The 26,440-nt window shown below is 35.0% G+C and overlaps 1 protein-coding gene across 1 annotated transcript in view; it reads left to right on the top strand.

Annotated features, from left to right (window-relative positions):
* LOC148945594 (polyamine-transporting ATPase 13A3-like) overlaps nt 1-26,440 on the top strand; it is a 217,226-nt gene that overhangs the window by 29,833 nt on the left and 160,953 nt on the right. The window contains exons 5-6 of the mRNA XM_089099558.1: nt 6,441-6,526; nt 12,576-12,732. Coding sequence (XP_088955684.1) covers nt 6,441-6,526; nt 12,576-12,732 — 243 coding nt within the window. The remainder of the gene's footprint in view (nt 1-6,440; nt 6,527-12,575; nt 12,733-26,440) is intronic.

The following is a 26,440-nucleotide window of genomic DNA, read 5'->3' as shown; positions in this document are numbered from 1 at the left end:
AGATCCGTGCCAGAATGTGGCAGTTATATAAGCGTTTGCATGACAAAATCATCCCATACACTTTTTGGACTTTCTGTTTGAAATCATTTATTAGACAGGATCGGGTAGCTTTAAGATTAGACCCAATTAACAAACCAAGGTAAGTCATTGATGCTGCTGCAGTAACAGTATTACTACCTAGTGCAAATATGACAGGTGCCAACTCTTTCTTACGACAATTAAAGACGACCACCTCGCTTTTGCTGGAGTTGAATTCTAGGCCTATGTTAGCATATTCATTAGACAAAACTCTGAAATTACTCTCTATGCCACTGACGGATCTACTCAGATTTAAAATGCCGTCGGCATAATTAACAAGAGACAAATCAATTCCACGAAAAATAAAGCACGTTTTCACCGTCTTCTGAGCCTCGATGATACTGTTATTATAAAGAGGCGGTGACGATAAAGCCCCTTGGTGAACGCCTTTTCGTACTAGTATGAGGAAATTAAATACTGTTAGTCTCTAATTTTTTAGTATCCTTACTCTAACATTCAACCTAAAATACATGTTCCAATAAGTAGCAATTATAGATCTGTCAAGACCTCTATTAAACGCAGAGACAAGCAGTTGTGCATGGATACCCGAATCAAAAGCCCCGCGGACGTCGTGGCCTGCAAGTACCACGGTTTCACCTTTAGCATCTGCATCCAACAAAACATTAGACAATAGGCTATGCACGTGCTCGCGGCTAATATTTCTCTTGAAACCGAACTGCGAGTCTGGCGTACTACAAACATACTTTATCTCCTCAATAACTAATAACTCTATCAATTTACAAAAAACGGGAGCAACGGTTATCGGGTGGTAAGAACAACATTCAGATGGGTCTTTACCTTTCTCGATGACCGGGGCTATTAGACCTGTACAAAAAATGTCTGGCAATCTACCGCAACTAAAAATCATTTAGAGCATAAATGCTAGATATATTGCAAACAGTTCACTACTAAGAATCATGTGCATACCACAGATATTATCTACTCTTTTAGAGTACTTCTTTTTTAGTTTAAGGATAGCCGAACGAACATCCGACACACTCACTGGGGGACCAGGATCCAGTTCGAAAGATTCTAAAAAGAGATCAAGATCCCTCTCACACTTGCTCTCCAATTCAGGATCAGATGCAGTAAACTAGTTCGCGAAATAACTGTTCCTATCACTTTGACTCGGGGTGGATTCATTACTAGATACTTTAGCAGATCGATTCTTTTTTATAAACTCCAAATTTTTATTTGGATTGTCTCGTAATGGCTCACTATTTTCATCAATCACACGATAGCGAAGCAAGGCGAGACATTTAGAGAACTGCCGCTTTGTATATAATCAAACACTGTTTACAACACCATGTTTAGGACGACCCGAATCAGTCCACACAGTATACTACATTTTAGCTTGTCGACACGCATTAACTAAAGCTGGGTTTTCCGACCATCCTGGAACTACTGACCCAATTCTCACTTTACGAATGGGAACCGCGGTTTTTTCTGCACAGCGCAAGGCGTGAGTTATTTCACTACAGTCGATATTTAGAAGTATTTGTTTCTCATCACATGCAATCGGTGAGCTTTGGAGTAGTAGCTGGAAAGGGACCTTAATCTTTTCCAGGATTCCGTCACACACAGACCTGAACATGGCTAAATTAGCTTTATGCCATTCAGTCTTTTGGAACCACTTTTTCTCCTTTGGAACATCATTTGGGGCATTATTCAGGAGGTACTTAATAATGAAGATATTAGCCACTGGAAGGTGATTAGAAACACAAAAGCCGATATCAACCTCACAGTCACCGTGAGTCCTCAAGTTGTGAGAGCAGAGCAGAAAGTCGAGCGAGGACGTGGAACCAGAATTATATACATACGTGAAGTCTACTCTGCTTCTCAGTACCCTCAGACTTGGGCAGGCATCGAGCAGGATTTGACCTAACGGATCATTAGCATCAGAGAGGTTAGAGTTCATATCTCCGGCAATAATAAATGAAAGTTTTTCCGCCGTGCATAATGTAGCAACAGCGGCGACTTTTCCACAAGCAATATTAAACTTATTGTCAGATTGGACATTCCTGTAGTTCGTTGGCATATAGACTGAGAGCACTACAGTATTTTCAATTTTCACTGCAATATAAAAGTCTGCTTCTTTAAACATCAAGGCGCGAAGCGAGGCACGGACAATGATAGCAACACCACCAGAAGGACGACCTCTTCCCAACCTCCTATAAGGAATGCCAAACACATTTACGTTTTCATTTAGTTGTAAGTGCTGGAGTCCCTCAGCCGACAGGAAATGTTCCTGCACGCACACAAAGTCAACTTTATTAGCAAGGTTTTCTAAAAGTGGTAATTTAGATAGTACTCCGCCATTTATGTTCCACGTCTCTATTTTCAGAGGGATGGAGCTGGTTATCGATTAGAAAGGGCTTTTTTGGCTTCTGGACAACAAAAACTGTAGCAGGGGTGCTTATTGGAGCCACAAAGAGCGCACTTCATCTGGTTCTGGCACGGGGTGTCTTTAGAATTAGTATGGCCTCCTCCGCAATTTGAGCATCTTGCTTTATTAGAGCAGTCCTTTGCAATATGCCCATAGGTCTGACACTTATAGCAACGCCTCGGGAGAAAATGAAAGTCCTCAACTGGAATTCGTTCGTAGCCTATAATAAGCGGAGATTTCACCGCGAAGGCTAGATGATGCTTGGTCACAAATTTCAGTCTGAACGATTTCGTTTTACCGATCTGAGAGGCCTCAGCACAATTATTCACAAGACCACAAAGATCCTCCTCACTAACGCTGGTGGGTACGTGCCTGATTATGCCAAAGACCGCAGGACTGGGCAGTTTTGCTTTAATGCTTGAGTCAGACTTAGCAATAGCCTGTGCAACTGATTTCGCAGCCTCTTGATCGTTCAGAACAACTTTCCAGTCGGTTTTGCTAGTTTTCAGTTCCACAATATTTCCACAATTGCTTCCACATACTTTATCGAGATAATTCTTTCGTGAAACGGGATCGTCCAGTCCTTTTGGGAGATTCTTTAGCACGACTGCATAAGTCGACACTGTCGCAGTTTGCAGTGGAACAGAGGAGGCTGCCGGTTGGGACTGACTCGCGGATCTCACAAAACTGTCAAACTTAGCACTAAGCTCATTCACTTTCCTGGTCAGTGTCACTGAGATTTCTTCGGCAATCATAAGAACCTCGTCAGGCTCATAGATGACAAAATATGGCAAATTGACTTTGTTTTCATCGCAGCATTGCATTGCTTTTATGATGTCGAATAAGTGGTCAGTAGGTTTATCGCGATTAGTTGGCCTAGTTGACTGGCCTACCCCAGACTAGAGTAATTTTTTTGAATTCCGTATATCATCCAACTCAAAGAACTCTGCAGCTTTGCTCATTATATCCGCACTCTGACTTCCCGCTTTATACGCCCTTACTGTGAAATTCAACACGGCTTTCCGTATCAGTCTCTCTTTCGCACCAGTATCATCCGGTGGCATATTTCGTACATAAAGTAATCACACAGAGTCCAAGATCAGTCCGTGGGCGGAGCCAAAAAATATTAATAGCAGAAATTCACTTACGAGAGAAGTAAGGGAAGCGTTGGAGGCTGTCTACCTTGTCCCCGCAATTTAAGGGGCAAGCCCAGCGGGTACCACGGCTCTTGCAGACAACTCTCTCACCCCTCTTCTGCTTACTTCTCTCCTATCACTTTTATCGCAGCGTAAATGCCTATACTGTTCCGAAAACTATTTTTGAATTATATATATATATATATATATATATATATATATATATATATATATATATATATATATATATATATATATGCTCTTTTACATGTGTTTTAACCAAAAATTGAATTTAATCGAATATATTTTAGATCTTCTTTTACATTATCTGTTTAGCTGTGCTTAATCATGTAACTTCAATGCAGGACACGACAAGGGTTGTCGCAGGCTATACATTTCTATTATTTCTAGTATGTTTTTGCAAGATATATACATATGAAGATGTATACATCTAAACTTGTGATTATATCTAAAGAAAGTAATAATTTTTAGTTATTTCCTCTAAATTTAGTAAATTAAAAAAAAAATGTCATTCGACCCAAGAATTTTAGTTTTTAAACCTTATTAAGTACCTCTTAGTCAGCTTAGCACCTCAAGCATGGAAAATATCTGAAGACATCATCTTTCAGCATTGTTTTATTTGCCAGTAAGATAGAGAGTTTCTTAGTGAGTTTTACAATCCTAGACACAGCCAGTTAAACTGACATCGGGAGTTGAGTTGAGTTGTGAACATGTCCAAACTTCTTGCGTCTTCAGCCTTGACTGGCCATGTCTCGCAAGCATACAGTAGTACTGCTCGAACGGTTGCAACATTGATTCTGACTTTTGTTTTGGTTGAGATTTCTCGTCTGGTCCATAGTATTTCTTTCAGACTAGTAAAGACTCCTCAGGCTTTTGCTATGCGGGCAGAGATATCCCTTTCAGCTCCGTTATCTGGTGCTATGATAGAGCCAAGATACTGGGTTTTCTCAACGTTTTCTATTGGCTCACCGTCGAGGGTAACCTGGCAAGGAGCAGGTTGGTTGAGAGCCAATCCTTTAGTCTTTGCGCCGCTGATGACCAGTCCGATGCGCTTTGAGACATCAGAGTTATCGTTGATCATGCCTTGAAAGCTGTCAGCGGTAGTTTCAAGCTCAGCAACGTCGTCTGTGAAGTCCAGATCTGTCAGGGACTAAAGGAAACCAGCTATTTGTCCGACGATTATTCTGCTGTGGTTTCTCATTGCATTATTCATGATCCAGTCAATCGCATAGTTGAATAATATAGACAAAACCCCAATTTTACCCCAAACTCTACTGGAAACAGAACACGGACGCACGTCTCAGTGTCCTTATACGCACCTCGGAGTATCTCGATGAGCTCTTGTGGCGCACCGTCTTCAACAATAATTTTCCATAGCTCCTCTCTAATGAGAGAATCGAAGGCAGTTACAAAGTCAATAAAGGCGATGAGAAGGGGTAGATGAAGCCTGCTGTACTGCTGAAGGATGAGGTGAATCGTCAATATCTGTTCTGGACAGCCTCTACCTGGTCTGAAGCTTGCTTGTTCAGGACGGTTTAACTTGTCTCGTGCGTCTTTGAATCGATTCAACAGAATGACGCAGAAGATCTTCATGGCATGATCGATCAGGGAGATACCTCTATAGTTTCTGCAAATGGCCTTATTTCCTTTTTTGACTGATACTTTCCAGTTTTTTGAGAAGTTCTTCATCGTCCATACCTTGACAAACAGGTCGGTTAGGCGGCATAGTAGAGTTGGTGAGGACTTGAACATTTCAGAAGGAATCCCATCCTCTCCAGGAGTTTTATTGTTTTTCATGCACTTCAGCGCTTTTAGTACGTCCGCAATACTTGGCGGATAGAGGTTTATTACGTAGGGCTCAAAAGTTGTTGTTATAAATTTTGTTTTTATAAAGGGTTGTTAATCTTTTTTGATTTGTTGTTTATGAATATTGATGTAAATTGGGCACTTTGCTAAAAACACTGAATATTATCTTAATATTTTTACTTCTCAGATTTTTCAAAAACAAGAAGAAAACAGCTAGGAGAGTAATAGATTTTCGGATACATTTGATTTTTTTAACAGAAAAATCGTGCATTTTCTTGGAGTAATTCGGGCTTCCATACCTCCGGACATCCTTTGCTCGCGCCTGTGTTTTTCAAGTTCAAAATAATGTGAAAATTGACCATGCTCTGGTCTGTCCTTCATTTTAACACTTGACACGTCTAGAGATATAGAGTGACAGATCAGTGTATTTCCAAAGAAGCCCATGGGCCATATAAAAAAAAAGGTATACAAAACAAGGAAACCACTAGCAAAAAAAATTCCAAAATAAACAGAACGAAATTACAAAGCAAAAACAAAAATACCTAATCTAGAAAAATAACTACTTTTCCTTTTCCTTTATATAACGTTACCTTCTTTTCAATCATCTATCTATGTACATACCAAGTCAAGATATTTGGTGAGATCAAGAAGCTAAAATTTGACTAAAAAGAAACAGAAAATGGCATGTTAACCTAGACCTGCTTACCTTTCCGTTTCTCCTCTTGTCAATTTATTGAAAGCAAAACAAAAAGCTTTCTTTGGAAGGCTCGCTTATCTATTAAATACAATGAGATATAGCAAATAATTGACTTTGATTTGAAGCTTAATGTCTATTTACAACCTTTTTCAAAGAATATTAATATGTTTGATCACAAATTATAAATTTTTCTCCGCCTCAAAGTTGGTTTTTTGATGTGATTTCGAATTCTTTTACAGTAGCATTATAGGTTTTACAGTGATTTCTTAAGAACTATAGCAATGTTTAGCCTTTTTGAATTTTTTTATTTAAACAGTTGTCATACACATTGCCCTGGTCGTGATGAAATTGGCAGTTCCAGAAGAAATTTACAAGTTCCCTTGAAATCTGGTGCATTTCTTGGTAAGTTTATTAGGTAATTGTTACTTGTACTAAAGGCAAGCATGTGCACAGGAATTGTTATTGGGAGGGTGGTAAGGCAATATACTACTTGGTAATTATACTAATGGCAACCACGTGCGCAGGAGTTGTTTTCAGGAGGTGGTAAGGCAATAAACAAGTAATATTTGGTGACAATACTATAGGTAAGCATGTTCTCAGGAAATTTTTTCTGGAGGGGGGGGGGAGGCAATAGTAGAAAAAATTATTTTCTAATTTGAATAAGAAGTGCCCAGGGCCTCAAGAAAATTTAGCATTTCGCGGCAGACGGCTGAACCCTGAAGCCTCTCGCTTGTGAGTGTCCCCTTATACAGCGGACAACCATATGATATAAAGTCATCAACATGTTATTATCAGACTTGTTTCAATTTCTACAAGCCTGACAAATTCAAACAATCCTGGTGATGACACCGCGAAGGACATGTCAAGCACGGCCAAGAACTCAATTTAACAATCGATGCTCAATAATTCCTAGATGCAGGTGAGCCCAAATGTCTTTTTTTCAACTAAATATAAATATTAGTAAGGTCAAGACCTTAGAAGTTTAATATGAGATTTTGGTCCTTATATATCGGCTATATTATTCATAAATTGTAGTATCTCTAGGGAAATAGACAATAGAACTGAAAAATATCAGAAAATAGATAACAGAACTGAAGAATATTGCGATATTGGGGTAAAGGCAAAGACTTTATTACTTGACTCCAAATGTTGAAATAATTAGTATTAAGAAACCTTAAATGAGTTAGAATTACCATGGGTAGAATTTACAGTTCATGTAAGTTCTGCAGCAAACAGGTTCACACTGTTGAGGAAATCCCAGAAACACCCTGTGATCAAAATGCCAGGCCGATCTGCATAACTTGCACATGTCATTCCAACCTTAGTGGGAGGATACTCTGGCTGCAGCAAACCACGGGGAGGATGGCCCTTTGGAGGCACAGGTGGATCTAAGGTCTAAGTTCTAAGAATTTACAGTAGGTAAAATGTCTTAAAAACAGGCTCAAATAATCTGGCTCTTCATGTTTCCTTATATTTGTAGAATTTTTAAGAACTATCGCTTTACTGAAAACTGACCTTACTTGTCTTTTGTTAGAAAGTCTAATTTGTATAAATCTAAATCTAAATGATGGAATATTTTCTGATTTAATATTACTGAAATCTTTAAATGAGGACTGATAATTCCTTGTTACAGGGGAGCTTAAATTATATGGTAACATTGCATTGTATAACTTATTTTATTATAACATTATATTAAATAATGGCATTCTCATTTTATGTGTTTTGCTTAAGATTATATTATATTGAAATATATTGCCTTCTTCAAATTACATTTGAATATAAGTAAGCTTACTTATTTAAATAAGGTCAAAATCTTAGATATCAATATATATCTTCTGTACTACTTATGAAATATATTGTACCCCTAGCTAATGTCAGGAAAAGAACAATTGGATTCGAAGCTTTGCTATTTTAGGCATAATATGACTCTAAATATTGTACTTGTGGGAGGAATCAGGTGTTTCCACCTTACCCGGTACCAAGGATCTTCAAGGCCTGTTTGAACCATGTAGTGCGGTCTTCTGCCAGCTGATTTGCCAATGGGAGCCATTGAGTTGTCCATCTGTGACCGAACTTTTTGAACCCCCCAATAGGTCCAAGGTCTGATTTAACCATGCTCAACCAGCTTTTCCGCTTTCCTCCTTGGCGTCTCATCCATGATCTAAGTGGCTCAGCTAGAAAGATTCGGCGAGGCAACTACTTTGTTGGCCTCTGTAAGACAAGGCCCAACCATTTCAATCTACGCTCCTTGATCGCGATGGCAACGCATCTCTTGATACCACATATTCGTCGTATATCTTCGTTTGATATGCGATCATTCAGATTTAACCTGAGGATGCTACGCAGACAGGTATGCTCAAAGACCATCAGTGCATTTTCATGTAGTCGCTTCACTGACCAAGTTTTGCATCCATAAGGAAGGATTGTTCGAACCAAAGCCAGGTAAACTCGAACTTTAGTTCTTACACTAATTTCACGCCGGTTCCACAACAATTTCCTAAGGGAAGCAAAGACCATCTATGCCTTCTGCAATCGCTGTTGAATATCGGCGTCAGAAGATCCATCAGTACAAAGCTGAAAGCCAAGGTATGTGAATCTGTTGACCTGATCCAACTGTACTTGATTTACAGTTAACGAAATAGGATCAGTGTGATTTATTGCCATAAATTTTGTCTTTCCTGTACTGACTTTCAAGCCAATGCGATCTGCCCAAATAACTACCTCAGCGAGCATAGTTTGAGCTTTCTCTGGGTCCGAGAGGACTGTTACATCATCAGCGTATTCAAGGTCTGCAAGTGAAAGGTTCTGTCCAATCTTAACTCCTGGATGAGAAGATCGTGTATTTTTAAGCACTCAATCAATACAGTAGTTAAACAGAGTCGGAGACAGGACGCAGCCTTGTTTTACTCCAAACTCAACCGGAAATTCTTCAGTCTCTTCTCCGTAAATTTGAACTCGGCTCACAGAACCCTTGTAGTATGCTTTAAACTGTTCGAAAAATTTTAGGGGCATTCAATAATTTTCAGGAATTTTCCAAAGTTTTTGGCGAGTGATATAATCGAAGGAGGAAACGAAGTCCAGAAATATCAGGGGCAAATTATACCTTTTAATTTGCTGGATAATGAGGCGGAGTACAAAAATACTATCAGTACAGCCTCTACCAGGACGGAAATCGGCTTGATATTTACGAGTTCTTTTCTCCATTGCCCCCTTGAAGCGGTTAAGGAGAATAATCCCAATTTTTTTTACTGTAATGTCAATTAGACTTATTACACTCTTACTAGACACTTACTAGACTATTACACTAATTTTTGCACTCAATTTTATCAGATTTTTTATAAAAAGGCAGTATAACTGATGCCTTCCAATCCTTTTGGAAAGTGTTTGTCCTCCATGCTTCCTCAAGAATACCATGTAGCTGCTCCGCTGTGATCTCGGGGCACTGTTTGTATATTTCCGGGGAGAGAGATATGTTGGTATAATTAACATTGAGAAAGTCGAAATGAATTAGGATTGTCATGTTTGGAACGCACGCAGGTCGTTCCTACCCAAGGGATCTAAAGTCTTTATGAAATACCAAAGGGGAAACTTTAATGACGGTGGGTCAAGATTATTCTTTTGAAAAAACCGCTTCGTTTTATATGTATTATTGTGTAACAAAGATATCTGAAGAAAAGACGCATGGAAATCGCTTAGAATAGCACTACTCAATGTATAGTTTTCTAAAGTTTCGAAAAAGACAATTCTGTGACTTTCGTGAGTGCTTCTGTTTCTGCATACACTACCTTTAATGTCCTTTCTCACCTTATTTCTATTTAATTGTGACTCATATCCTACCAAGAGGTTTAGTAAGAGGTATTGGAGTTTATTTTGAGAACTATCGGAGGTTTGGCTACAATTCTTATGTTATGATAAAAGTTAGCTTTTGCGCTTCTTCTAACCACAGCTCAAATAATAGACTAATGAGCATGAAGGTGTAGCTAAATTTAATATGATTGGACCTAGTAAAAGATACATTTTTTGTACCTGACAGACCATCTTGCATGTCTGTGCCTACTAACTATCTTGTGCTGGCAACGTGTGTCATGTCTACTAACTGTTATAATATATAGATGCTTTAAAGAGTCATAAGGACTCTCGCCCATATTCCTAGATTTTATGCTTAAGCAACTTGTTTCAGATTACTTACTTGTACTTGACTTATTATTGTCTGGGCGTGGCCAATGAAATTGTCAGTCACTCCAAAGAACTCTACAAGAACAGTGAAAGGCCTGAAATTGTAAATGGTCAATCCTTTTCATGTTTAAAATTAGAAATAGTGTTTGACAAGGCTTTGTCACTGCACCAAAATTCTCAAAATGCATCATGTGTAATTTTTTCAGCAAAATTTTTTCAGCAACGCAGCCTTTTGCTATTGATTATTCTGAAACTGTTTTGTCCTATATTGACATTACTAATGATGTGGCACTAGTATGGGAAAGTCTTGCTGAGCTCAAAACTGCACTGAAAAGAAAAGCCTGTATGTTGCTGAAAAACTTGACTTAAAAGTAAATTGTTTTAAGACCAAAATAATGCCTGCAGATATGGCACCATCCATCCCCCAGACTTTTGTAAAAGTGTGTGACCAGACTGCTAAGATAGTCAAGCAGCTCACCTATATTGGTTGAACTGTCCGCTCAAATAAAAAACTTAATGCAGATATATCAGCAAGGGTGGTAAAGGAGTGAGTCTTTCTTGGGCGTCTTGTATGAACCATTTTTCACAGACCCCAGATCAGCCGCATCACCAAACCATGGATCTACTGTGTGGCAGCAGGTGGCGTTATGCTCTGCTCGTCAGGGACTTGGCTTGTGATTCAAACGCAAATGGTGAGGGCAGATGAAACATATCCACTCTCTAGAGGAAACACCTCCAAAAAATCAAATGCTCTAGATAGTTTGACATTTTTTGGAACCTGGAATTATCCCGGTCCCTTAAATTACATCTCTTGTTTGATACGCTCAAGTCTTACTTGCTGTATTAGTATCGTCACATAATTCACCATACGATTCAAGCACCGACTTGACTCATTTTTTTTACCCGTGTGCAAGCTGCTGGAAAAGCCCCGACCACGCGCAAGATGGGTGAATGCCATCCACAGTCAACTCACTACCCGAAGCATTGACCGAAATTAAGCTCCAACCCTCTCCCGGAACAGGCCACTTGGAAGACTACTAACGGCACTGATATTTTATTCTTTCTACGCTGGCAATGCTGCAGATCATGAGTTGTAAGTCAAATAAGTAAGGCAAGTACCTTTGTTGAAGTTAAAGTACATTTTTTATTTCATTTATTTTCACAAAGTACCTTTTTTCCCATTACATTTAGAAGGCATTAGGTATAAGTCATGAGGAGTACGTTTACTTTCGAAATTTTTTTTACATATCATTTCTTATTTCAGAAAATTTTAGTCGCTAATCGGTTTACACGTGTTTTGGATTCGTCTTCCAGAAATAGATACTTTCATATGACAATATATTTCAAAGAATTTGTCAGCTGGTGCAGCACCACCATACACATTATTATGTATCAGCCCCTTCTCTCAATTTTTTTCACCATCATCATTGGTCGAAAAAATTTTATTATTAGGAAGGTTATTCGTGACGAATGCGTCTTAACGCCATAAGAGTTCCAGTTGCAAATATCCAATGAAATGTGAAGGTGGCCTATAAGACAGACTGGTGAAAATTATTGGGAATCTTGCTTGAAAAAGCAAACTGTTTAAAATAGACCACACTTACATTGTTCTTATAAGCTAATCTCAATAAATTTATATTTATAATTATTGGATCTCAGCTAAAATTCTGCACTGAGTTCACAAACTATCGACGAAGCAATTGATTTTCAATAGCTAGATTAAAGGCATTATAAATTTACTGTCTTTTTTAAAGCCATGAGTTTATTAATTTGAATTTGTTGCTAAGATAAATTAGCCATTAATAATTTCCACTTGCGGCTGGGATTAGCTTTCCATGTCTAGCCAATAATTATCCTCTCTCTCATATCTTTCTGGCAGCTTTACACTGTTCACAAAAATCGACTGGAAAGCTTAGTCCCCTAACAATCATTCAAATAAGTCAAAACAAGTCAAATAAGTAAGGAAAGTACCTTTGTTGAAGTTAAAGTGCTTTTTCTTGTTCCGCTTGCAGCTGGGATTAGCTTTCCATGTCTAGCCAATAATTATCTTCTCTCTCATATCTGTGTGGCAGCTTTACACTGTTCGCAAAAATCGACTGGAAAGCTTAGTCACCTAACAAACAATTCCTAAATCTTTTAATTTAAGTTTTTTTTATAACTTAAGTTCAAATTTAATTTAAGATTAAATTCTTTTTTTAATTTGAGTCTTTATAATTTAAGTACTAATATTGAAGTCTTTTAAGTGATTAAATATAACCAATGGTTTTTTTTATAGATGCTGAGAAAATCCGTTTCTTTACGGTGAAAAAAACTCGTTTCTTATGGAACAAGGAGGAAGAAAACTTTGTCCAAGTAAAAGGACTTGGATCCTGTATACCAACTTCTTTACTTCACAATCAAAATGGCTTATCTGCAGAAACTCAATGGAAAAGGTTCTTATTCAACTATTTTGAATATAATAACATTTTGTTGTTGATTTGCACGAGGCAAGAACTTTGACAGCCCTTTTATACTTTGAAATTGATTTAAGTTTCATAATGCCCATTTTGTATTGAAGATAGTCTAGAATCCTACCATTTCAACCCTCCTCCCTCTTCAGGAATAATCTGTAATCAATTCTATCCTCTAATTCTTAATTCTATAATTCTAATTCTCTTATTAATTATGTTTATAGAATTACTAAGAATTATTCTATATAGAACTACAGAATTATATAGAAACAGAATTATTATATAATTATATAGAATTATAGAATTAATCCTATTTATATTAATTCTTATTGATTATTCTATAATTAATTATTTAATTATATAAAAACCTTTATTATTAAAAGCTATAAATGGGTTCTTTAGGCCAAAGTGGCTACGTATGACGTACAAAAAAAAAACAAAAACAAAAAAAACAACTAAGAATGGAAAAAGTAAAAGAATGATGAAACAAAAAGACAAAACAAACGATTATGATATACGACCATTTATCTGTTTTAATAAAAATCGAATCATTAGACACGCTACTGGTGTGTATACAATTTCTTAGGCATCAAGCCCCCTCCCTCCGTCCCTACGTAATGAGCCACCAGCCCTCCTCCTTTTATGGGGGAAGGGTTCTAAATTATACATCACTTTGCATAATTTTAAAAAAAAAAATAAGGGACTCAACTTGGTTAAATGAAGCTTTTAAACAAGCGTCTATTTTACGCATTTACGTAGCATGGAGTACTTGACGGCTTAGGAACGAATGTGCCTCCGAAAGTGCCACTGTTTCGGAATGTGCCACTGTATTGGAATGTGCCACTGTCTCGGAAGCTAAACAATTTTCAGTAGTTTTTAATCAATTTCCTATCTCAAAGTTTTCGATCGGTAGCAACTTTGCCCTCATTGGGTCAAAATGTAGTTCGTTGCCACAAAATGGTTGAAAATGTGACTTTGCTGTGGGACAATCTTTTTGGCTACTTAAAAAGGGCACTTAAACTTGAAATTTCAGTTCGAATGAGCCAAATCTAGGACCATCATCTAGGACCACATCTAGGATTTTCTAGGACCATCGGTTCGATGCAATAATCCTTGGGAGAAAAAAAAAAATTAACACGCATCCGTAATCTTAATTTTTGAAAATTTAAGCACAATTCCGCATTTTTATAGACCGGAGCTTTAGCATGCAGATAAAGTTATTAAAACTCCATTTCTATTTGTCCATTTCTCCATTTCTGCTCTGCTTTCTGTTAACCCTGATTGCTCCTTACTGACAGTTTTGTTAGCAAAAAATATTTGACTGCAAAAAAAAAAGAAAAAAGAATAAAATAAAAAATCGAATGCCGGAAATCGAACGCTGAACTAAATAGCCTGATAAATTAAAAGTGGAATAAAAAGATTTAAAGGGAATAAAAGACTAGAGCAAACAATAAAAATGAATAATTAAATTCTTCGAGATTTTTCAGCGCTTAGATCCAATCTAACGGATGCGTTAGATCTGATGAACAGAAAATCGTGGGAATAAAAAACACAATACAAAACAAAAACAAAAGCTTGAAGCAAAGACAAAAGCGAACAAAGTAAAAAGGAAATGAAAGTAGCTTCTAAAAATCTAATAATTTTTAACGGAGGATGTAAAACTAGAGGATATAAAATAAAAAATTAAAAATTGAACCAAAGACAAAGTCAACAAACTAAAAAGAAATGAAAATAGTTTTTTCACAAATTTAGTCATTTGTAACAAAGGATGTAAATCTAGAGGATATAAAATAAAAACTGGATGCAAAGACAGAAGTGAACAAACTACATAGGAAATGAAAATAGCCATTTACAAATTTAATAATTTATAACCGAGGACAATAAATAAAAGTTCAAATATCTGGTATTTTTGTGAATTTCTATCACTGTTATCATCATCACTGTATATTAAAAGGATTTTATCCCTATTTGAACTTTTATTTATCGTCATGGAAAGGCAGTGTGGTCTCCGAAATTATCTAAACCTAGGACATAAATCTAGAGGCTGTATGGCAGAAAGTATCCTCAAAAGCTACATACGCAGCAAGTTACTTTATTGTAGGCGGTGATGTTTTCCAGGGAAATTGCCTACGGGTTGTTTTGGGTACCCAGCTGACTGACCGTATTTTATAAAGTAGGCTGTATGAAAAGTGAGGTTCGATAAGGCTTTCTAGGACTATTATGACAGAAAGTTTGAGATGGCTAGGGCATGTTCTGTGGATGAAAGATGACAGATTGCCAAAAATTGTCCTTTCTGGCCAATCATCAAGGGCAAAAAGGAAAGCAGGTCTCCACGTTTAAGGTGGGACTATGTTGTAAAGAAAGACTTAAGGGAAATCGGAGCTTCCTGGGAGGGTGTAAAGAGGGAGGCTTTGAATAGATTAGGATGGAGGAGGAAGGTGCGTAGCTGTGTTGCTCTCAGGTGGCTTGGTTCTGCGGTGAGTTGTTAGTAGTAGTTGTAGTATGTTGGAGGTATATAATCGTCACAACAGTAAACACAAGTAAATATGTAAGGAATTTTTTTCTGAGACAAACTTGAAGATTTAAATCAATTCACTTAATTGATTATTGATTAATCATCAATAATCAATCTGACTAAAGAAGCTTCCTGGGGTTACTAGCATCGCATTCACGTTTATTATGCTGTATATGGGGATGTTTATTTGTACTATAATAATGGGGAAGCAAAAATTGAATCATCATTTAAATTCATTCAATAAGTTCATTTGATATCAATTAAATTCATTCAAGTTTAATGTTTCGACATTCCTTTTTCTTTATTTGAAATAGTTTTTGAGATGAAATCATGTATATTCTTGCTGGTTAGATGTTACCATGGTATATTGGAAAGTGGATGTTACCATGTTATACCTGTTACTGTGTTATAACTTTAAAATGGTACTAATCATGGAGAGAAAAGTTCCAGCCAAAGCGTAATATCCTCGTTATGTTTTATTTACCAAAAGTTCAAGAGATTTAAAAGTTTAACTGAATTATCATATTGTTACATATTACAAAGCATTTGAAGTAGTTTGTAGAAAGCCGTGGGATAGTCAACCAGTTTTTCTGTGCATGAAGTAAAAAAAGAGATTTTCCAATCGGAGCCTTGTCGTAATCATAATATTTTGTTAATAGTCGCCTCGTCTGAGGTTGACGTGAATAATTTGTACGTTTAACAAAAAAAAATTATTAAATCTTCCAAAAAATTGACATTCACTTGTTGACTGCAAAACCCATTTTGATGACCTTTCGAATTTTTGCGATGATCCTAAACAAAATTTTGCATGTTGATCAAACTTTTGTTAATAGGCGCCTCGTCTGAGGTTGACGTGAATAATTTGTACGTTTATCATAACGTAAAAATTATTGCCAATCGGAGCAATAATTATATATTTTCCAATCGGAGCCTCGTCGTAATCATAATATTTTATTAATTGACGCCTCGTCTGAGGTTGACGTGAATAATTTGTACGTTTGACAAAAAAAAATTATTAAATCTTCCAAAAAAATTGACATTCACTTGTTGACTGCAAAACCCATTTTGATGACTTTTCGAATTTTTGTGATGATCCTAAACAAAATTTTGCATGTTGATCAATATTTTGTTAATAGACGCCTCGTCTGAGGTTGACGTGAATAATTTGTACGTTCATCATAACGTAAAAATTATTGCCAATCGGAGCAATAATTATATATTTTCCAATCGGAGCCTCGTCGTAATCATAATATTTTATTAATTGACGCCTCGTCTGAGGTTGACGTGAATAATTTGTACGTTTGACAAAAAAAAATTATTAAATCGTCCCAAAAAATTGACATTCACTTGTTGCCTGCAAAACCCATTTTGAAGACCTTTCGAATTTTTGCGATGATCCTAAACAAAATTTTGCATGTTGATCAAATTTTTGTTAATAGACGCCTCGTCTGAGGTTGACGTGAATAATTTGTACGTTTATCATAACGTAAAAATTATTGCCAATCGGAGCAATAATTATATATTTTCCAATCGGAGCCTCGTCGTAATCATAATATTTTATTAATTGACGCCTCGTCTGAGGTTGACGTGAATAATTTGTACGTTTGACAAAAAAAAATTATTAAATCTTCCAAAAAAATTGACATTCACTTGTTGACTGCAAAACCCATTTTGATGACTGTTCGAATTTTTGTGATGATCCTAAACAAAATTTTGCATGTTGATCAATATTTTGTTAATAGACGCCTCGTCTGAGGTTGACGTGAATAATTTGTACGTTTATCATAACGTAAAAATTATTGCCAATCGGAGCAATAATTATACATTTTCCAATCGGAGCCTCGTCGTAATCATAATATTTTATTAATTGACGCCTCGTCTGAGGTTGACGTGAATAATTTGTACGTTTGACAAAAAAAATTATTAAATCGTCCAAAAAAATTGACATTCACTTGTTGACTGCAAAACCCATTTTGATGACCTTTCGAATTTTTGCGATGATCCTAAACAAAATTTTGCATGTTGATCAAATTTTTGTTAATAGACGCCTCGTCTGAGGTTGACGTGAATAATTTGTACGTTTATCATAACGTAAAAATTATTGCCAATCGGAGCAATAATTATATATTTTCCAATCGGAGCCTCGTCGTAATCATAATATTTTATTAATTGACGCCTCGTCTGAGGTTGACGTGAATAATTTGTACGTTTGACAAAAAAAATTTATTAAATCTTCCAAAAAAATTGACATTCACTTGTTGACTGCAAAACCCATTTTGATGACTGTTCGAATTTTTGTGATGATCCTAAACAAAATTTTGCATGTTGATCAATATTTTGTTAATAGACGCCTCGTCTGAGGTTGACGTGAATAATTTGTTCGTTTATCATAACGTAAAAATTATTGCCAATCGGAGCAATAATTATATATTTTCCAATCGGAGCCTCGTCGTAATCATAATATTTTATTAATTGACGCCTCGTCTGAGGTTGACGTGAATAATTTGTACATTTGACAAAAAAAAATTATTAAATCGTCCAAAAAAATTGACATTCACTTATTGACTGCAAAACCCATTTTGATGACCTTTCGAATTTTTGCGATGATCCTAAACAAAATTTTGCATGTTGATCAAATTTTTGTTAATAGACGCCTCGTCTGAGGTTGACGTGAATAATTTGTGCGTTTATCATAACGTAAAAATTATTGCCAATCGGAGCAATAATTATATATTTTCCAATCGGAGCCTCGTCGTAATCATAATATTTTATTAATTGACGCCTCGTCTGAGGTTGACGTGAATAATTTGTACATTTGACAAAAAAAAATTATTAAATCGTCCAAAAAAATTGACATTCACTTGTTGACTGCAAAACCCATTTTGATGACCTTTCGAATTTTTGCGATGATCCTAAACAAAATTTTGCATGTTGATCAAATTTTTGTTAATAGACGCCTCGTCTGAGGTTGACGTGAATAATTTGTACGTTTATCATAACGTAAAAATTATTGCCAATCGGAGCAATAATTATATATTTTCCAATCGGAGCCTCGTCGTAATCATAATATTTTATTAATTGACGCCTCGTCTGAGGTTGACGTGAATAATTTGTACCTTTGACAAAAAAAAATTATTAAATCTTACAAAAAAATTGACATTCACTTGTTGACTGCAAAACCCATTTTGATGACTTTTCGAATTTTTGTGATGATCCTAAACAAAATTTTGCATGTTGATCAATATTTTGTTAATAGACGCCTCGTCTGAGGTTGACGTGAATAATTTGTACGTTCATCATAACGTAAAAATTATTGCCAATCGGAGCAATAATTATATGTTTTCCAATCGGAGCCTCGTCGTAATCATAATATTTTATTAATTGACGCCTCGTCTGAGGTTGACGTGAATAATTTGTACGTTTGACAAAAAAAAATTATTAAATCGTCCAAAAAAATTGACATTCACTTGTTGACTGCAAAACCCATTTTGAAGACCTTTCGAATTTTTGCGATGATCCTAAACAAAATTTTGCATGTTGATCAAATTTTTGTTAATAGACGCCTCGTCTGAGGTTGACGTGAATAATTTGTACGTTTATCATAACGTAAAAATTATTGCCAATCGGAGCAATAATTATATATTTTCCAATCGGAGCCTCGTCGTAATCATAATATTTTATTAATTGACGCCTCGTCTGAGGTTGACGTGAATAATTTGTACGTTTGACAAAAAAAAATTATTAAATCTTCCAAAAAAATTGACATTGACTTGTTGACTGCAAAACCCATTTTGATGACTTTTCGAATTTTTGTGATGATCCTAAACAAAATTTTGCATGTTTATCAATATTTTGTTAATAGACGCCTCGTCTGAGGTTGACGTGAATAATTTGTACGTTTATCATAACGTAAAAATTATTGCCAATCGGAGCAATAATTATACATTTTCCAATCGGAGCCTCGTCGTAATCATAATATTTTATTAATTGACGCCTCGTCTGAGGTTGACGTGAATAATTTGTACGTTTGACAAAAAAAATTATTAAATCGTCCAAAAAAATTGACATTCACTTGTTGACTGCAAAACCCATTTTGATGACCTTTCGAATTTTTGCGATGATCCTAAACAAAATTTTGCAGGTTGATCAAATTTTTGTTAATAGACGCCTCGTCTGAGGTTGACGTGAATAATTTGTACGTTTATCATAACGTAAAAATTATTGACAATCGGAGCAATAATTATATATTTTCCAATCGGAGCCTCGTCGTAATCATAATATTTTATTAATTGACGCCTCGTCTGAGGTTGACGTGAATAATTTGTACGTTTGACAAAAAAAAATTATTAAATCTTCCAAAAAAATTGACATTGACTTGTTGACTGCAAAACCCATTTTGATGACTGTCATTCACTTGTTGACTGCAAAACCCATTTTGATGACCTTTCGAATTTTTGCGATGATCCTAAACAAAATTTTGCATGTTGATCAAATTTTTGTTAATAGACGCCTCGTCTGAGGTTGACGTGAATAATTTGTACGTTTATCATAACGTAAAAATTATTGCCAATCGGAGCAATAATTATATATTTTCCAATCGGAGCCTCGTCGTAATCATAATATTTTATTAATTGACGCCTCGTCTGAGGTTGACGTGAATAATTTGTACGTTTGACAAAAAAAAATTATTAAATCTTCCAAAAAAATTGACATTGACTTGTTGACTGCAAAACCCATTTTGATGACTTTTCGAATTTTTGTGATGATCCTAAACAAAATTTTGCATGTTGATCAATATTTTGTTAATAGACGCCTCGTCTGAGGTTGACGTGAATAATTTGTACGTTTATCACAACGTAAAAATTATTGCCAATCGGAGCAATAATTATATATTTTCCAATCAGAGCCTCGTCGTAATCATAATATTTTATTAATTGACGCCTCGTCTGAGGTTGACGTGAATAATTTGTACGTTTGACAAAAAAAAATTATTAAATCTTCCAAAAAAATTGACATTCACTTGTTGACTGCAAAACCCATTTTGATGACATTTCGAATTTTTGTGATGATCCTAAACAAAATTTTGCATGTTGATCAATTTTTTGTTAATAGACGCCTCGTCTGAGGTTGACGTGAATAATTTGTACGTTTATCATAACGTAAAAATTATAGCCAATCGGAGCAATAATTATATATTTTCCAATCGGAGCCTCGTCGTAATCATAATATTTTATCAATTGACGCCTCGTCTGAGGTTGACGTGAATAATTTGTACGTTTGAAAAAAAAAAATTATTAAATCGTCCAAAAAAATTGACATTCACTTGTTGACTGCAAAACCCATTTTGATGACCTTTCGAATTTTTGTGATGATCCTAAACAAAATTTTGCATGTTGATCAAATTTTTGTTAATGGACGCCTCGTCTGAGGTTGACGTGAATAATTTGTGCGTTTATCATAACGTAAAAATTATTGCCAATCGGAGCAATAATTATATATTTTCCAATCGGAGCCTCGTCGTAATCATAATATTTTATTAATTGACGCCTCGTCTGAGGTTGACGTGAATAATTTGTACGTTTGACAAAAAAAAATTATTAAATCTTCCAAAAAAATTGACATTCACTTGTTGACTGCAAAACCCATTTTGATGACTTTTCGAATTTTTGTGATGATCCTAAACAAAATTTTGCATGTTGATCAATATTTTGTTAATAGACGCCTCGTCTGAGGTTGACGTGAATAATTTGTACGTTTATCATAACGTAAAAATTATTGCCAATCGGAGCAATAATTATATATTTTCCAATCGGAGCCTCGTCGTAATCATAATATTTTATTAATTGACGCCTCGTCTGAGGTTGACGTTAATAATTTGTACGTTTGACAAAAAAAAATTATTAAATCGTCCAAAAAAATTGACATTCACTTGTTGACTGCAAAAACCATTTTGATGACCTTTCGAATTTTTGCGATGATCCTAAACAAAATTTTGCATGTTGATCAAATTTTTGTTAATAGACGCCTCGTCTGAGGTTGACGTGAATAATTTGTGCGTTTATCATAACGTAAAAATTATTGCCAATCGGAGCAATAATTATATATTTTCCAATCGGAGCCTCGTCGTAATCCTAATATTTTATTAATTGACGCCTCGTCTGAGGTTGACGTGAATAATTTGTACGTTTGACAAAAAAAAATTATTAAATCTTCCAAAAAAATTGACATTCACTTGTTGACTGCAAAACCCATTTTGATGACTTTTCGAATTTTTGTGATGATCCTAAACAAAATTTTGCATGTTGATCAATATTTTGTTAATAGACGCCTCGTCTGAGGTTGACGTGAATAATTTGTACGTTTATCATAACGTAAAAATTATTGCCAATCGGAGCAATAATTAAATATTTTCCAATCGGAGCCTCGTCGTAATCATAATATTTTATCAATTGACGCCTCGTCTGAGGTTGACGTGAATAATTTGTACGTTTGACAAAAAAAAATTATTAAATCGTCCAAAAAAATTGACATTCACTTGTTGACTGCAAAACCCATTTTGATGACCTTTCGAATTTTTGCGATGATCCTAAACAAAATTTTGCATGTTGATCAAATTTTTGTTAATGGACGCCTCGTCTCAGGTTGACGTGAATAATTTGTACGTTTATCATAACGTAAAAATTATTGCCAATCGGAGCAATAATTATATATTTTCCAATCGGAGCCTCGTCGTAATCATAATATTTTATTAATTGACGCCTCGTCTGAGGTTGACGTGAATAATTTGTACGTTTGACAAAAAAATTATTAAATCTTCCAAAAAAATTGACATTCACTTGTTGACTGCAAAACCCATTTTGATGACTTTTCGAATTTTTGTGATGATCCTAAACAAAATTTTGCATGTTGATCAATATTTTGTTAATAGACGCCTCGTCTGAGGTTGACGTGAATAATTTGTACGTTTATCATAACGTAAAAATTATTGCCAATTGGAGCAATAATTATATATTTTCCAATTGGAGCCTCGTCGTAATCATAATATTTTATTAATTGACGCCTCGTCTGAGGTTGACGTGAATAATTTGTACGTTGATCATAACGTAAAAATTATTGCCAATCGGAGCAATAATTATATATTTTACATTCGGAGCCTCGTCGTAATCATAATATTTTATTAATTGACGCCTCGTCTGAGGTTGACGTGAATAATTTGTACGTTTATCATAACGTAAAAATTATTGCCAATCGGAGCAATAATTATATATTTTCCATTCGGAGCCTCGTCGTAATCATAATATTTTATTAATTGACGCCTCGTCTGAGGTTGACGTGAATAATTTGTACGTTTATCATAACGTAAAAATTATTGCCAATCGGAGCAATAATTATATATTTTCCAATCGGAGCCTCGTCGTAATCATAATATTTTATTAATTGACGCCTCGTCTGAGGTTGAAGTGTATAATTTGTACGTTTATCATAACGTAAAAATTATTCCCAATCGGAGCAATAATTATATATTTTCCAATCGGAGCCTCGTCGTAATCATAATATTGTATTAATTGACGCCTCGTCTGAGGTTAACGTGAATAATTTGTACGTTTGACAAAAAAAAATTACTAAATCTTCCAAAAAAATAGATATTTACTTGTTGAGTGTAAAAACCCATTTTGGTGACCTTTCGAATTTTTATGATGATCCTAAACAAACTTTGCATGTTGACCAATATTTTGTTAATAGACGCCTCGTCTGAGGTTGACGTGAATAATTTGTACGTTTATCATAACGTAAAAATTATTGCCAATCGGAGCAATAATTATATATTTTCCAATCGGAGCCTCGTCGTAATCATAATATTTTATTAATTGACGCCTCGTCTGAGGTTGACGTGAATAATTTGTACGTTTATCCTAACGTAAAAATTATTGACAATCGGAGCAATAATTATATATTTTCCAATCGGAGCCTCATCGTAATCATAATATTTTATTAATTGACGCCTCGTCTGAGGTTGACGTGAATAATTTGTACGTTTATCATAACGTAAAAATTATTGCCAATCGGAGCAATAATTATATATTTTCCAATCGGAGCCTCTTCGTAATCATAATATTTTATTAATTGACGCCTCGTCTGAGGTTGACGTGAATAATTTGTACGTTTGACAAAAAAGAAATTACTAAATCTTCCAAAAAAAAAAGATATTCACTTGTTGAGTGTAAAACCCATTTTGGTGACCTTTCAAATTTTTGTGATGATCCTAAACAAAATTTGCATGTTGACCAATATTTTGTTAATAGACGCCTCGTCTGAGGTTGACGTGAATAATTTGTACGATTAACATAAAAAAATACTAAATCTTCCAAAAAAATAGACATTCACTTGTTGACTTTAAAACCCATTTTGGTGACCTTTCGAATTTTTGTGACGATCCTAAACAAATTTTGCATGTTGATCAAATTTTTGTTTGATTCTTAATTGAGTGGTATCGTAACTTAAATCCCCAATATTTTCAAGATGAGAATGAATATTCTAATCTTATCCTCAAGTCTGGTAATTTTCCTTCATATTTTAAGGCTAGTGTGGTAATTCCTTTTAAGGTTAAGGTGGTAATTCGTAACTTAAATCCCCAATATTTTCAAGATGAGAATGAATATTCTAATCTTATCCTCAAGTCTGGTAATTTTCCTTCATATTTTAAGGCTAGTGTGGTAATTCCTTTTAAGGTTAAGGTGGTAATTCGTAACTTAAATCCCCAATATTTTCAAGATGAGAATGAATATTCTAATCTTATCCTCAAGTCTGGTAATTTTCCTTCATATTTTAAGGCTAGTGTGGTAATTCCTTTTAAGGTTAAGGTGGTAATTCGTAACTTAAATCCCCAATATTTTCAAGATGAGAATGAATATTCTAATCTTATCCTCAAGTCTGGTAATTTTCCTTCATATTTTAAGGCTAGTGTGTTAATTCCTTTTAAGGTTAAGGTGGTAATTCGTAACTTAAATCCCCAATATTTTCAAGATGAGAATGAATATTCTAATCTTATCCTCAAGTCTGGTAATTTTCCTTAATATTTTAAGGCTAGTGTGGTAATTCCTTTTAAGGTTAAGGTGGTAATTCGTAACTTAAATCCCCAATATTTTCAAGATGAGAATGAATATTCTAATCTTATCCTCAAGTCTGGTAATTTTCCTTCATATTTTAAGGCTAGTGTGGTAATTCCTTTTAAGGTTAAGGTGGTAATTCGTAACTTAAATCCCCAATATTTTCAAGATGAGAATGAATATTCTAATCTTATCCTCAAGTCTGGTAATTTTCCTTCATATTTTAAGGCTAGTGTGGTAATTCCTTTTAAGGTTGAGGTGGTAATTCGTAACTTAAATCCCCAATATTTTCAAGATGAGAATGAATATTCTAATCTTATCCTCAAGTCTGGTAATTTTCCTTCATATTTTAAGGCTAGTGTGGTAATTCCTTTTAAGGTTAAGGTGGTAATTCGTAACTTAAATCCCCAATATTTTCAAGATGAGAATGAATATTCTAATCTTATCCTCAAGTCTGGTAATTTTCCTTCATATTTTAAGGCTAGTGTGGTAATTCCTTTTAAGGTTAAGGTGGTAATTCGTAACTTAAATCCCCTATATTTTCAAGATGAGTATGAATATTCTAATCTTATCCTCAAGTCTGGTAATTTTCCTTCATATTTTAAGGCTAGTGTGGTAATTCCTTTTAAGGTTAAGGTGGTAATTCGTAACTTAAATCCCCAATATTTTCAAGATGAGAATGAATATTCTAATCTTATCCTCAAGTCTGGTAATTTTCCTTCATATTTTAAGGCTAGTGTGGTAATTCCTTTTAAGGTTAAGGTGGTAATTCCAAAATTTCTTTTTATTCAAGTCAAAATATTGTTATTACGACAAGGCCCCGACTGGAAAATAACTTTTTTTTGTATATTTACTGTGGTGGTCTGCGGTGGTACAACCTACTTTGTACCTTCCCTTTTCCAGATTTTCTTTTATTTCACTGGGCCTCAACTTCTGCTGTTTTAATATGTAGGAAACCTTTCATACTTTTCTTACTGAACTTTTACGTGTTTACGTGCAAAGATGAGGGGGGATGGGGCAGAATACCCCTAACGTCTCATTTTGTTGGGAAAGTCACTCTCATTTGAAAAATCGTAAAGTTTTCTTTTAAAATTCCCTTTTTTTAATTTCAGACCCCCTCACAAATATTCTAAAGGTGTCCTTTTCAGAGAGTTGGTCATATCGAACCAATAAAATAATTTAAATACATAATTAAGTATAATAGCATTTTTTCCCGCTACTTTTGTGTTCCGTGGTATTACCGTTTTATTCTCTTTAAACTAAAATTTCTAAAAAAAAAACAAGATAGTTATCTGTTTCAAATATAATGAAAATGTAATAATGAGCAAAACTTTTAATTAAGACTGTGAATGGGGAGAAAGTTTTTCTTAGATATAGTAGTAAAATTATAAATATTCTTTTCTCATTGTTCATTTTCTTAACTAAAGTTTTAGCTATCTTTACATTTTAATTTCATCTTGGTTATAAATGGATATGTAGCGTGGTCCAAGACAATATTCAAATAGCCTCATGATAATTTAACTTTTTTTTCAACACTAACATTCTTGTAGGTGCGCTCTTTTAGATAATGTTTATTGTGTGCCTCTATTGTGTATATACTAGTTTTAGTCTATTCTTTAGTTTTTAGGTTCATATTTTAGTTTTGTTACTTTCCAGCATTTATTTTACTTTTCTGTTTAGCACTCAAAGGAGAATTTAAGTTAGCTCTTCAATATCCAGGCCAGGCCTCCTTGAGTCAAAAGTCAGGGCTGCAGCTTGCAGAATTAAGGGTAACTAATTTCGGTGCTCAGGAAAATCACAAATGCGATGTAAAGACATGACAGTGCTTACGTGTATACAGGGTATCAGTGCAACTATCACTTGCTAAAACTGTTAAAAACAGAAGTCAATAGTTTAAGCAAAAAAGAATAGCGGACATATCTCTGTGTATGTAGTACCTCCGTTCCTGCCTCCCAGGAGCCAAAAATATAATGTCATAAGAATTAAGCATTTATATTCACTAGAAATTGTCGATGGCTGCCCCATCTTATATACAATAAGATACTATCCTGCTATCTAATTTATTTAT

Source organism: Artemia sp. Qi Xiang Cuo, chromosome 13 (genome assembly GCF_049724085.1).
Source record: "Artemia sp. Qi Xiang Cuo chromosome 13, ASM4972408v1, whole genome shotgun sequence".
In the NCBI taxonomy this organism is placed as follows: domain Eukaryota; kingdom Metazoa; phylum Arthropoda; class Branchiopoda; order Anostraca; family Artemiidae; genus Artemia; species Artemia sp. Qi Xiang Cuo.
The sequence above is the reverse complement of the archived record's forward strand: the minus strand, read 5'-3'. Positions and strand labels throughout refer to the sequence as shown.